Here is a 12,990-nt window from a genome sequence, read left to right on the forward strand (position 1 = left end):
TTGTATAAGTAATTTATGACCCAAGATGATGTATCTTCCTGCAGAAAGGATCTATGTTTCCTTCTCCCAGGTACCTGGGGCATTACCATCTTGGATCACCTTTACACAGATACAAGAATTATGAAGACTTGAAGCTGAGCCAAAGTCGGGACTTGTCTACTTCCACATTACTTTGATCCTGGGTGCAGCCTTTCAGGATCTCAGCCCCAAATAAGGGGAGGTCCTTCAGTGCTCCTCCCCACTTGGCAGACCTTAGCCCCCAATTCTATGGCCCTGACTCCCAAGAGTTCTATTGCTCAGCTTTTCAGCCTCTTGGCTGTCCCCTCTAAAACAGGCAGACACATCCAGGCGAAATCCAGCCCCAAACACGGGGCTCCCCTGCTTGGGCCTTCATCCTCCTCTAATCCTGATCAGGTAATTCTTCACTATTTTGTTCTTTCTCTGGTGCCTCCAGACAAATAATTTTTACATATTTTTAGTTTGTTTTATTTGTTACACAATAGAAGGGATGGTCCAAATTATCTAGACTGCTCTTACTGGTAGCCCAGACTCCTCTTTGAAATCAATAAACACATTTGAAATGGTAGTGGTTTCTTTTTTTTTCTTGTCTCTCTTTTTTTTTTTTTTGCTATATGAAAAGCTATTATTAAACTGATGGTGCTTTAGAATCAGCAACTTACAATCCCCTCCTGTCTTGGGCAGCCTCTAAGATGGCCCCAAATGATATACACATCCTGGTATTCATGCCCTTATGTAACCCCCCACCCCCACTTCAGGGTGGGCTAGATCTAGTGATTTGCTTCTAAGAAACATAATACAGGAAGTGTGATGGAATGTCACTTCTAAACTGAGTTTACAAAGGGACCATGGCATCCGTCTTGCTCACCCTCTCTTGTTCTCTCACTTGCTCACTCTGATAGAAGCCAGCTGCCATATTACAAGCCACTCTTTGGAGAGGATCACATAGCAAGGAAGTGAGAGAGGTCTCTGGCCAATAACCAGCAAGGAACTGAGACCCTCTGGAACTGGATCCTGTCAACAACCAGATGAGTAGTCTTATAAGTAGGTCTTCCCCCGGGTCAAGCCTTGAGGGGGCTGCAGCCCTAGCTGACATCTTGATTGAAGCCTAGTGAGAAATTCTAAGCCAGGGACTCTATTAAGTCATGCCCAGATTTCTGACCCACAGAAATTGTGAGATATCAATGCTTTATTGTTTTAAGCCACAGTTTTGGAGTGATTTGTCACATAACAAATAACTATTACACGTACCATTCTTTTTTAACCTATAGTCAGATTTTCTTCTTCATCACTCCACTGAGATCATTTGTCAAGATCACCAACTGTCATGAAAAGATATATTATTGACAAAAATTAATGTGGGTGGAACATTGTTAAAACAGCCAAGTGGCAAAGTAATCTGGCAATAGCTCTTAATATTTAAAATACACATATCCCTTGACCCTGCAACCCTCTTCCTATTCCACAGATTCCATGAAAGTAAAGGCATCAGTATAGAAAGCCATACATTCACAATCATTCCTGCATCATTGCTTTTAGTGGCCCTAAACTGGAAACATACTGAATGTCCATCATTAAGAAAATGTCTGAATAACTGTGGTATATTCAGACTATAAATAGCATACAACTTTTTAAAAATGTAATGAAACTACAACAAATGACTTGGAGCATGATATTGTTAAACAAAGAAAACAAAATATAAAATAATACTTAGAGGGGCCGGCCCAGTGGCTCAGGTTGTTAGAGCTCCCTGCTCCTAACTCCGAAGGCTGCCGGTTCGATTCCCACATGGGCCAGTGGGCTCTCAACCACAAGGTTGCCAGTTCAATTCCTCGAGTCCCGCAAGGGATGGTGGGCTGTACCCCCTGCAACTAGAAAATGGCAACTAGAAAACGGCAACTGGACCTGGAGCTGAGCTGTGCCCTCCACAACTAAGATTGAAAGGACAACATCTTGACTTGGAAAAAAGGCCTGGAAGTACACTGTTCCCCAATAAAGTCCTGTTCCCCTTCCCCAATAAAATTTTTAAATAATAATAATAATACTTAGAACATGATCCCATTTTTGTTAAACAACGACCAAAAACAATTGTGTGTGTGTGTGTGTGTGTGTGTGTGTCAAACCAGTGCATTGAACTGAACTTGATAGGCTTATTCAAACAATTTTATTCTTTCTCCCAACTGCTTCCTTCAAACCTTCTCTTCCTCACCCTTTAGATGAAATCTCAGGCACTTCCCATAACTTTTAAGTCAATCCCAGATAACAGTAAGTCCCCCTAGCACTTTCGACTCCAAGGATCATCTCTTTTAATGAAAATGTCCTGCCCGCTGTATTATTCAAAACTCTGTGCTTTATTCAAAATTAAAGCCACCACTACCTTCTCACCCCCACCCACCCCAGGCTGGCTTCAGACTGGTAGGACTGAAGGAAAAAGGGACATGGCCATCTTCTTTCCTCTTTGCTGATCTTGTTCTTCTACTCCTGCTCCCACAAGTCACACTCCAGACTACTCAGGGTCTTCCACAGTGGAGTTTGGGAGAAGGTACTGGAAGGAGAGAGAAGGGAGAGAAAAGGTCTTAATTAACACGTGGCCTCTGGAAGTAGCAGATGCCGCAACACTGATGTGTATCTCATTAGGGAGCTTTTAGGGGTTCCTGGGGCTTATATGAGGCAGGCTGTGACTACTGCTTCCTTATAGTGCCTCCCCTCCAGATAAAGGTCTGCAAGGTCCTTCCCAAGCCTGGGCTTCCAGTACTCCACCTCCTCTGGGGGGATCTCACAGACAAACTTCAAAATGACGATCCACGGTCCTCCCGCTCAGAAGCGAGTGTGGTCCAAGGTTTTTGTTTCCTTCCCACCTTCTCCCTTGGCCTTGCACGCCGACTTTCAGCCCGAGGCCCACGCCACCCGACGGGGAACGTGTTGCCCACCCAAGAGGTTTGCAGCGCCCAGGCCTCGGAGCGTGGAACCCGCCCAGTCCCGTCGGCCCCCGCGAGCCGCTCCGTCTCCTTGGAAACAAAGGCAGCCAATCAGCGGGGCTGCTTCCTCTCCGCCCTGACAACAGCGCGGTCTCCGCCCTGACAACAGCGCGGTCTCGGACTACGAAGGGTAGACTCGGGTGGGCCTGCCCGCGGCCGACAGAGATGCTGAAGGCCAAGATCCTCTTCGTGGGACCCTGCGAGGTGAGGCCGGGGCCGGGCACTGCTTCGGGGCGGGGAGCGGGGACTGTCCCGGGGCTTGTCCCGCGCCGGGACCCCCAGGAGGCGGGAACCCAGCCCCACTGCCCCCAACTGCGTGTGCGCTGCTGGCCTCCCCGGGGACTCGAAGCCTCCAGACCTTGACCCCGTTTCACTGAGGCCCAAAGACCCAAGGTAGTGAGTGGCGTTGTGGAACCAGAACCTAGGTCTCACTGTGCATCCGAGGTCGTCCCTAATGAATATGTCTGTCGGACAAGAAAACCAGGAGGAAAATATTGAACTATTTATTACCTGATCTTGGAACAATTAGCTATTAATGTTATGTGTGATGCTGATAGTGGGCATGTGGGCTTCACACCATACACAAAAATGAAATTCAGATGGACTAAGACTAAACGTGTGAAAAAAACCTGTAGCAGTAGTAAATGAATGGGAATTTGAATTTTCCTGATGCTTTTCACCCAGGGACCACACGTTGAGCACCACTGTAGTCGATGAATATATGGGAAGACACGTTTTTAATCTTCAGATAGAGAAGGTCTTCTTAAGCACAACACAAAAATGAAGAAGCTTTAAAAGAAATGACAGCAAAGTTAAAGCCTGGGGAAAGTATTTGCAAAATACAAAGAGGATTAATAGGGGAAAGTATTTGCAAATTACAAAGAGGATTAGTAGGTAGAAAACAAAGGAAAGTTTTAAAATCAGTAAAGAAAAGAGAAACAACTCAGTAGAAAATCGAGCAAAGGCTCTGCACACAAAAAATACAACTGACCGGTAAGTGTGAGAAGATGCCGAGTTTCACACAGGAACACAAATTAAAACAAAAATATGACATTTATTTGGCCATCAGATTGGGTAAGAAAAGTTTAGAAGATTGATAACACCCAGTTATCAGACGCTGGTAAGGAAGTGAGAACTCTAGGATTCTATTGATGGGGCTATAAATTGATAACATCTCTTTGGCAATCAAATTATTAAAATTTAAAATGTGCATAGCTTTTAGTGCTGCAATTACATTTGTCAGAATCTACTGTAGCTGAATACTTGTCCATGTTCCCCATAAGTCATAAACAATATTGAACAATTGGAAACATCTTAGGTACCCAGCAATAAAAGGATGTCTAAATAAACTAAGGTACATTCTTACTCTGAAAGACTGTGCAGCAGTTAAACAAAATGAGACAAGGCTGTGTGTACTGACATGGAGAACTCTCCAAGACAAATTATTAAGTAATAACAATATACACAGAATTATGAGAAGCAAAACAAGCATAGAAGCAAAACAAGTATAGAAGCAAAAACAAGTATCTTTTTAATGGACATTTTCAAACATATACAAGGGAGAAAGAACTGTAAACTCCTAGTACCCATCATCCGACAACGAAATATATTTCTACATATACATTTCTCTCTCTCCCTCACTACTCTTCAAACTTACTTTCTTTTTCTTCAACGTGGTGTGCCCATTCCTGCCCTCTAGCCTTTGAACTAGCAATTCCCTCTGCTTGGAAGCATCAATTGACTCATCGTCATTCAAATCGCAATTTAAATTCATCTAGACTTCCCTGACCACCCAATTCAAATTCAAAGTCTCTATCATATCACCCTGCTTTATTTTTGTTATATCCTAGTACTAATCACTACCTCATCGTTTTCTAATTTATGCGAGAGCACCTGGCTCAAGGTAGACACTTAAAAGTACCTTATGGGCCTAACAGGCAATTTCTTTGTTTTCCCATAAGAATCCTCCCCCTCCCCACCCCGCCACCCTCCCCAGCCCCGCCAATAAATAGATTTTAGCCAACTAGTATGTATAAACTTTGAGGGCATAGATGAAATATACAAATACACTTTTGTAATATTTTGTATATCAATGTAGCTATATATACACTTAAAGGTACATTAAGCTATATGTTAATTTGGAAATGCTGTTTTATTCCATTCTTGCATTTCATGACAGTTTTATTCAAGCCCCCCTTTGACACCCATGTCATGTATGACTAGAGCCACTTTTTTAATCACCTAATAGAGCACACCGCCTAAGTGGTTCTAGGATACAGCACTTTTGGAATCTGTGTATAACCCTGTTCCTAGAAATATATTCCAGCTCAAAGAACCATTCTTATAACATCAGGCCATTTGCTTTATTCCTTCATCCACTAGATCAAAATTCATGATCTCCACAACGTAACTACTTACTGTGTTATTAGTAAGTAATATTTAATTTGTGAGGCCACATCCTCAGGGAAAATTACTAAAGCTCCTCCCCACTCTTTTATTTATTTATTTATTTTCTGATTCAATCCAGTGATCTCCACAAGCCGCCCAAACTGGCATTGATTGAGATCATTCTAGTCAAGCAGTTGTTATTCAAAATACAGTAATTGAGAAAGCAGAGCACAATTTGAGAGATTTTTTATAAGGACTCAAGTGTAAGAGATTCCCCTTCTTCAGGGGAATAATTTGGGGAGAGAAAAAAAACCTTGTGTTATAATCAGACATGTACAATGTCTGTTGAACGATGCAAATGTGTAGAAAAGAGCTGAAAAAACACACCACAGTTGTTACCTTTGGGGAGGGAATGAAGGGACCAAGAGGGACCAAAACCTGAAGTTTTGTTCATTTTATTAATAAGAATGTGTACTACTTGTATTATCTAGAAGAAGAAACAACACTACGTGAGAGGGTAGCACAGCCAGCCAGAAGTCCCCAGACCTGGGACCCAGCTCTGACTTTGAACTTCTGTGTGACCTCGAGGAATTTCTTTCCTCTTTCTGGGCCTCAGTGGCTTCCTATCTGGGACAGAATGTAGTTTTTCTTGAAGATCTGGAGAGAAGCAAGTGAGGAAAAACTCACACTAATGATTTTTTTAGATGAGGTAACTGAGAGCCAGCTGGGAAATTCATGTGGGTAAAGTCACCCAGTGGCAGAGCCAGTGCTGGAATGCCCTGCTCCCTGGGCCCCAGAGCAGACTGTGCACCAGGCAGAGCAAGTCAGCGAGGTCCACCTAACCACAGAGAGGCCCTGGTGGTCTCGGGGTAGCTGTGGCCTGTACCCTTCCCACCTGGCCCAAGCCAGCTACTAGAGGGCTCATGTATGGTTTACTTTTCTGCTCTTCAGCAAAGATCTCTTATTATCTTCATTGTCAGAGTGGAAAGACTGTTTTGGCCAACTTCCTGACAGAATCTTCTGACATCACTGAGTACAACCCAACCCAAGGAGTGAGGTGAGCCTGGCTGAATGTGTGTCCCAGACAGTCCCCTTCTATCACTCAGTCCCTGCTTTGAGTGCTGGCGGCGTTCCAAAAGTATAATGTTTCCAAAGTAGAGATGCTGCTGCTGTTTTTGTTTTTAGGATCCTGGAGTTTGAGAACCCACAAGTTACCAGCAACAACAAAGGCACGGAGTGCGAATTTGAGCTATGGGATTGTGGCGGCGATCCCAAGTACGTCTCCTTTAAGAGGGTTTGCTTCATCAGATGCTTAACATAGCAGCTGCTCACCAGGCATCTTGGCCTAACACACTTCCGAGCTTGTATTAGGGGCTTGGTCAATGGTTTAGTGACAGGCGTTGCTCTTGAAACTTTAGTGACTGGATTTTGATACAATGAGAAGTCATCCATCAATTACCAATGCTAACATAGTATTTTTGAAGTCTGCAGTTAGAAACCAGAACCATGTGACATTCACTCTGAGTTCTTGGCTACCTTGCAGGTTTGAGTCGTGCTGGCCAGCCCTGATGAAGGACTCTCACGGAGTGGTGATCGTCTTTAATGCTGATATCCCGAGCCACCTGAAGGAAATCGAGATGTGGTATTCCTGCTTTGTCCAGCAGCAGTTCTTACAGGACACTCAGTGTCTGTTAATTGCACACCACAAACCAGGCTCGGCAAGTGATAAAGGCAGCCTGTCTTTGTGTAAGGAGACTAAAATTCTCCTTTCTGCTTCTGTCTTAAGTGTGCTGGGTGTTTGTCTATTGCTCTGTGTCTGTGAAGGCAGCAGCTATGTGCAGTTAGTGAACACCTACTATGACCTAGGCAATTGTTTTTCTCACCTCGTGAATCAGAATTGCCAGATTGGAAGATCAGGCCAGATATAGACACTTTAAAAGCAGGTACATACTAAGAGGGGAAGGCACCGGGTTTTAGCCATTCATTGGAACTAGTAGGGACACGCTTTCCTGGCCAGGCTTTTCTCAAGAAAAACTCCGATTTGCATGTGGCACACACAATTACAGAGGTGACGAGGTGATCATAGGAAATGGCTCACAATATTCAGGAATCTGTTCCTTTTTGGTGTAAGAACAAAGAGGACCTGGCAGTGGCTTGTAGAGTTATTATGCTAGTGCCACATGGCAGTGTGGTGAAACCTTCCTGTGTTAAATTATGTCAAGCAAGACACAATTTTATTCTTGGACTTTAGCAAGTTAAATGAGTTGGCATCTGTAAGCCTCAGGTCATTTGGAACTAGAAATGGCCCTCATTAAAAGTTGTGTCTAATTACATTCCTTTCCCTTTTAAGCACCACCCTTGAACAAGCTGAAGCTGGTGCACTCAAATCTCGAGGATGACCCTGAAGAGATCCTGATGGAATTCATAAAGTATTTAAAAAACATCATCAACTCAGTGTCTGAGAGCAGAGATCGGGAGGAGATGTCAATTATTACCTAACCAGCCTTCATCTGGACTCTTCTACATTCCAAGTGAGGTCAACTTTTTTCCCAGTGCAGGTCTGAAACCTTACCCAGCTACTGATGTTTTCTCCTCCCTGTGGCTCTAGAAGAAACTTTCCTTATCTGCTCAAAAGTACCCGTCACCTAGGGAATTGAATCATACCACCTATGCTCTAGCTTTAGTTCAGCTAAGAAAATTGTATTATTGAATTGTGATTCCTTTGCCCCAGGCCTCTCCACAGAGCTGGAAAACTGAAGTGTTTTATTTTCCTCTTCACATATGTCAAGTTATAAAACTTGTGTAATTGTAACTGTCATAGCCCAATGATACAACGGTAGTTTGATCTATTTGTATTGGATGTGATTTTCATTCTTTAGTTCATTCAATAAATAATGACTTGTTGAGCATCTATTATGGGCTACACTGTTCTAACTGCAGACGGTATACAGCATGAACAAAACAAAACTCCTTGCCCTCAGAGAGCTTCCATTCTGTTCTTCTAAATAATAGTGAGGTAGTCAAAACCTGAAATACTATGCCTTAGATATGAAAAAACAAAAAAATTCTAGATTCTTCATTTTTTATAATTGGTCTAAATCTCATGCACCCATCCTCCTAGATAATGAGCAGACTTGAAATACTTACAATGCCAAAGGAAGTTACAGTTGAACTCATTTATGGATTCTATATTTGCAAATTTGCCTACTTGCAAAAATTTTATTTGCAACCCCAAAATCAATACTCAGTGCTTCAACAATGATTTATTGTGGCAGAAAATTTGAATCACTAGATACACACGTCCCCAACCAGGCTGAACAAGGCAGTGCTCTGCCTTCTTTCAGCTGTCATACTGTAAACAAGTGTCCTTCTCGGGGTCTACTTCATGCCACATTTTCGTCTTTTTGTGCTCTTCGTTGGTTATTGTTAAATGGTCCCCAAATGTAGTACTGAAGCACAGAAAGGCTGTGAGATGTCTACAGAGAAAAGATATGTGTTAGATAAGCCTCGTTCCAGGGTGAGCTATAGTGCAATGTGAATCAACAACATGTATTAAATAAGATGTCTTTAAACAGAAGCATACATAAAATAAAGTTATGTATTACCAGTTGATGAAAATATTGTGATCCGAGGCACCTAGGAACCGAACCCTGGATTTTCCTGGGAACAATGCTTTGGTGTTCACACTAATCCAGTATTCGTGGTGACTTTATGGAACAGAATGACCATGAATAGTGAGAATCCACTGTATCTCCATCTCTTGCAATTTTAAGGTTTCGGGTTAGTTCAGTCTCTAATAAACATTTAATTAATTCAAGATTACAATTCACTTCCTCTACGTTCTCCCCAAAATGGTGTCAGAGTGTCTGGGCAGCGTTCGTGCCCTCGTTGGGGAGGGGCAGCTGTTCCAAGGGCAAGTCCCCTGGTCCCCTCCCTGACCTCTGTCAAGATGTCAGTGGCCACCCTACTGGTCATTTCCCACCAAGTACAAGACAGGTAAGGCTTGGGCATGGGCTCTTCCCATGGAAACCAGTAGTCTCCAGGCTGACTCGGCCCCATCCTGGCTGGGGCTGGCCCAGCACAGCTCAGAGCCAGCTGTGTCCTCCATCCATCCCAGGTTTCTTTGTATCTGTATGGCAGGAACACTTTGTCCTTTGCTGCCGCGGGCCTGTCCAATTCATTCTCCATGCTCTGCTTCCTAGGAGAAAAACATGATTTGGGGAGGAATTGAGAATACAGCCGGTAATATTTTCAAAATAGCCCCTTTATAACAGTAAGAAATGCAATGTTTTCATTAAAAACCTACCAGAAGGTTTACCTGATCAATTAGGATATTTAAAAAATTTTAACAATACTGTTACCCTTTTTCAATTGTAAAATATACATAACATAAAATTTACCATTTTAGCCATTTTTAAGTATACATTCTGTGACATTAAGTACATATACTTTATTGAGTAACCATCACCACCATCCATCTCTAGAACTTTCTCATCATCTCAAGCTAAAACTCTGTACTACCGTGTTTCCCCGAAAAGAAGACCTAGCCAGACCGTTGAAGAATACAAGTTCAAAAAGAAAACTAAGTTATTTTTATCTGATTTTTAATGTTTATCCCAGAGCTTCATAGAAAAATTAACCCAGCCTTTTTCATTTATGTTAACGGCCAGAGTATAACCCTTGTAAGTCTCTGAATTGAGAAAAATGTTTTCAATTTTAATAGGCCACACATGCACAAGTTACAAAAGGAAATTCAATGAAGAAGCCTCCCTGTTTTCCCTGTCCCCCATTCCCCTTTCCAGAAGCCCCACCCTTCCATATTCTGTCAAAAGCAGTCTGTGCACTTACAATGTGTTTTATTAATGGAAACAGTGGCAAACTATTCATACTTTTATACAACTTGCTTTTTTCACTTTTTCATCTTGAGGATTTGTATAAATATATAGAGTTGCCTTTTTTTTTACAGCTGCATAATATTCCACATAACCATTGATATTGGCATTTTATGTTACATATTTTATTTTTTTTGTTTTTTTCCTACTAATAGTCTTTATTCCACATGGGAAAGTACAGTAGTTGTGTGGAATATATTAGATATTTTAAATAACCATTTGTGTTGAAATATATTTTATTGATGGAATTTTTAATGGTATTGAAAGACATGATTTGGATTATACATATGTTCAAATGTGGAATTTTAGGGAGGCATTGTCAACCTTCAGACTTTTCAAGGAAAGGATAAAATCAGATTGCTGGTCTTGGCATCCTATTTTGATGTATAATTTCACGGGGCTATTTTCTAACTGAACAATGGTTTTTGCCATGCATGTGTTAGCATATGGTTGAGATAAGATTTCTTTCTTTGTGTCACAGATGTGACAATGCACATGAAAGCCACAGATGCCTAAAACAGACTGGGAAACTAGTTCAGCATGACTCAAGTAAACATGTGGAGGAGTGAGTGTGTGAACGAGTGAGACTGTGTGTGGGAGGGAGGGAGGGTGTGTGTGGATGGGGGAGTGGCGCTGAGTAGGTGTGAATGTGCAGCGGATGGAAGTGGTGGGAGGAGAGGGGGGTCAGATGGTGAAACGCCTCTCAGGCCAGGCCGAGGAGTTTGGGTTTCATTTTACAGGCAGTAAGGTGCCATTGAAAGATTTTCACTGCAGAATCATGCGATCCGATCAACATTTTAGAAAAACCCCTCTGGTGGCAGCCTGAGAGCTGAATTGAAAGGACAAGTATGGACGTGGCTACTGTCATTCTATGGTTTGTGGTGGTATCACTACAGTCTTGAAGGCCAGAATCTTCAAACCTCTCTCTGTTCCATCTTCACATTGCCTTCTCTCTGTGTATCTGATACAAATCTCCCTCCTTCACCATCTTGTAAGGACCCTTAAAATTGCATTTAGGGCCCACTCAGATAATCCAGGATACTCTCCCCATCTAAAGATCCTTAATCACATTTTCAGAGATGCGTTTTCCAAGAAAAGTAACACTTACTGTTTCTAGGGATTAGGGCCATCTTTGGGGGCCATTACTTAGTCTACCATAGATGCCATTCACAGAAGCATTAATGGAAGAGGAGCAGCAGGTTTGGGGGAAGAGGATGACAAATGACTAGTCCTAGATGACCCAGCAAGTTAGGGACAGGGGCAGAACTGGACCCTAGGCCCCTAGTCTTTCCACTGTCTTGTGGTAACGAGCTGGGCAAACAAGTCCATAAGTGGACATGGCTAAGAGTGTCACCCTCTGAGACTAAACCTAGTAAAGCAACACAACCACAGTGACAACAGCAGGGCAAATAACCATTTTTGAAGTTGGAAATGGTTTGCAAGTATGTTGCAGATAGAACTAGCATATATCTTGAAACCAATCAAATGACCAAGTAGTATTCTGAAGCTCTAGCTGTAAAAGACAACCATGACTTATTCACTTACATTGTAAGTTGAATGTCCATCTCTCAAAATTGTTCAGGAAAGCTCCTGGAGATCATTATACTTTTTGTGGAACTCCAGAAGACCCTTATGTCTGTAGGGTAGGCTAAAATGCTATAACAAAGAGTAGAGCATTGCTGATAACTGAGTATATATGTATGAGTTAATTATAAATACATACATACATACATACATACATACATACATACGATACTCGACACCCATTGAAAAGTTGACTACATTTGTACCCCTTAAGAAAATTACTCTGAATTAAGGCTCTTGTTGATTTTGACTTCAGCCTCCTGAGTGTTGAGAATTATGAGGTCTGACAATTAAGTTGGTGAACTTGTTGCAGCGATGTTGCTAACCTTTTTTCATATCAGAGGGATTATTCATTATGAATGTACCAACTAGACAAACAGTTAGGCAAGTTTACTATTTGGAAATGCTGAAAAGGCTACGTGAAAAAGTTAGATGACCTGAACTTTTCGCCAACAATTCATGGCTCTTGCATCACGACAATGCACCAGCTCACACGGCACTGTCTGTGAGAGTTTTTAGCCAGTAAACAAATAACTGTATTGGAACACCCTCCCTACTCACCTGATCTGGCCCCCAATGACTTCTTTCTTTACCCAAAGATAAAGGGATTATTGAAAGGAAGACATTTTAATGACATTCAGGACATCAAGGGTAATACGACGACAGCTCTGATGGCCATTCTAGAAAAAGAGTTCCAAAATTGCTTTGAAGGGTGGACTAGGCGCTGGCGTCAGTGCATAGCTTCCCAAGGGGAGGACTTTGAAGGTGACCATAGTGATATTCAGCAATGAGATAGGTAGCACTTTCTCTAGGATGAGTTCTCAAACTTACTTGTCTGACCTCATACGTGAATATCCTGGCCTTGGCTGATACTTTCTCAACAAATGGACCCTCTCCTTAGGCAAGAAATGAATGATTCCACACTTTTAAAACCAAAACCAAAGAAAATAAATGAGGAGGGAGGAAACTCTGCTTTTGAATGTTAAGAATAGATTACATATTTTTGATGTGACTTCTAAGCTGCTTTATCAGTTAAATAATTTTCTACTTTTACAATACAGGCCATTCTTCCTACTGAAGTTAAAAGCCAATGGAAATGGCATGTCTGCCAAGTATTCCCACTTCAAAAG

General features: G+C 42.1%; 1 protein-coding gene across 2 annotated transcripts; it reads left to right on the forward strand.

The window, feature by feature from the left end:
• Window positions 1-3,035: 3,035 nt before the first annotated feature.
• Window positions 3,036-8,297, forward strand: IFT22 (intraflagellar transport 22). Of its 2 annotated transcripts, none has more exons than XM_081054218.1 (5): window positions 3,036-3,200; window positions 6,365-6,441; window positions 6,570-6,659; window positions 6,928-7,130; window positions 7,735-8,297. In XM_081054218.1, exons 1-5 carry the CDS (start codon window positions 3,162-3,164, stop codon window positions 7,881-7,883), a joined length of 558 nt encoding a protein of 185 aa, XP_080910344.1. In that variant the 5' UTR covers window positions 3,036-3,161; the 3' UTR covers window positions 7,884-8,297. The 2 variants fall into 2 exon arrangements, with proteins under 2 accessions (XP_080910344.1, XP_080910345.1); XM_081054219.1 differs by having other exon boundaries at window positions 3,094-3,200; window positions 6,336-6,441.
• Window positions 8,298-12,990: the final 4,693 nt, after the last annotated feature.

Source organism: Rhinolophus hipposideros, assembly GCF_964194185.1.
Source record: "Rhinolophus hipposideros genome assembly, chromosome: 7".
NCBI lineage: Eukaryota > Metazoa > Chordata > Mammalia > Chiroptera > Rhinolophidae > Rhinolophus > Rhinolophus hipposideros.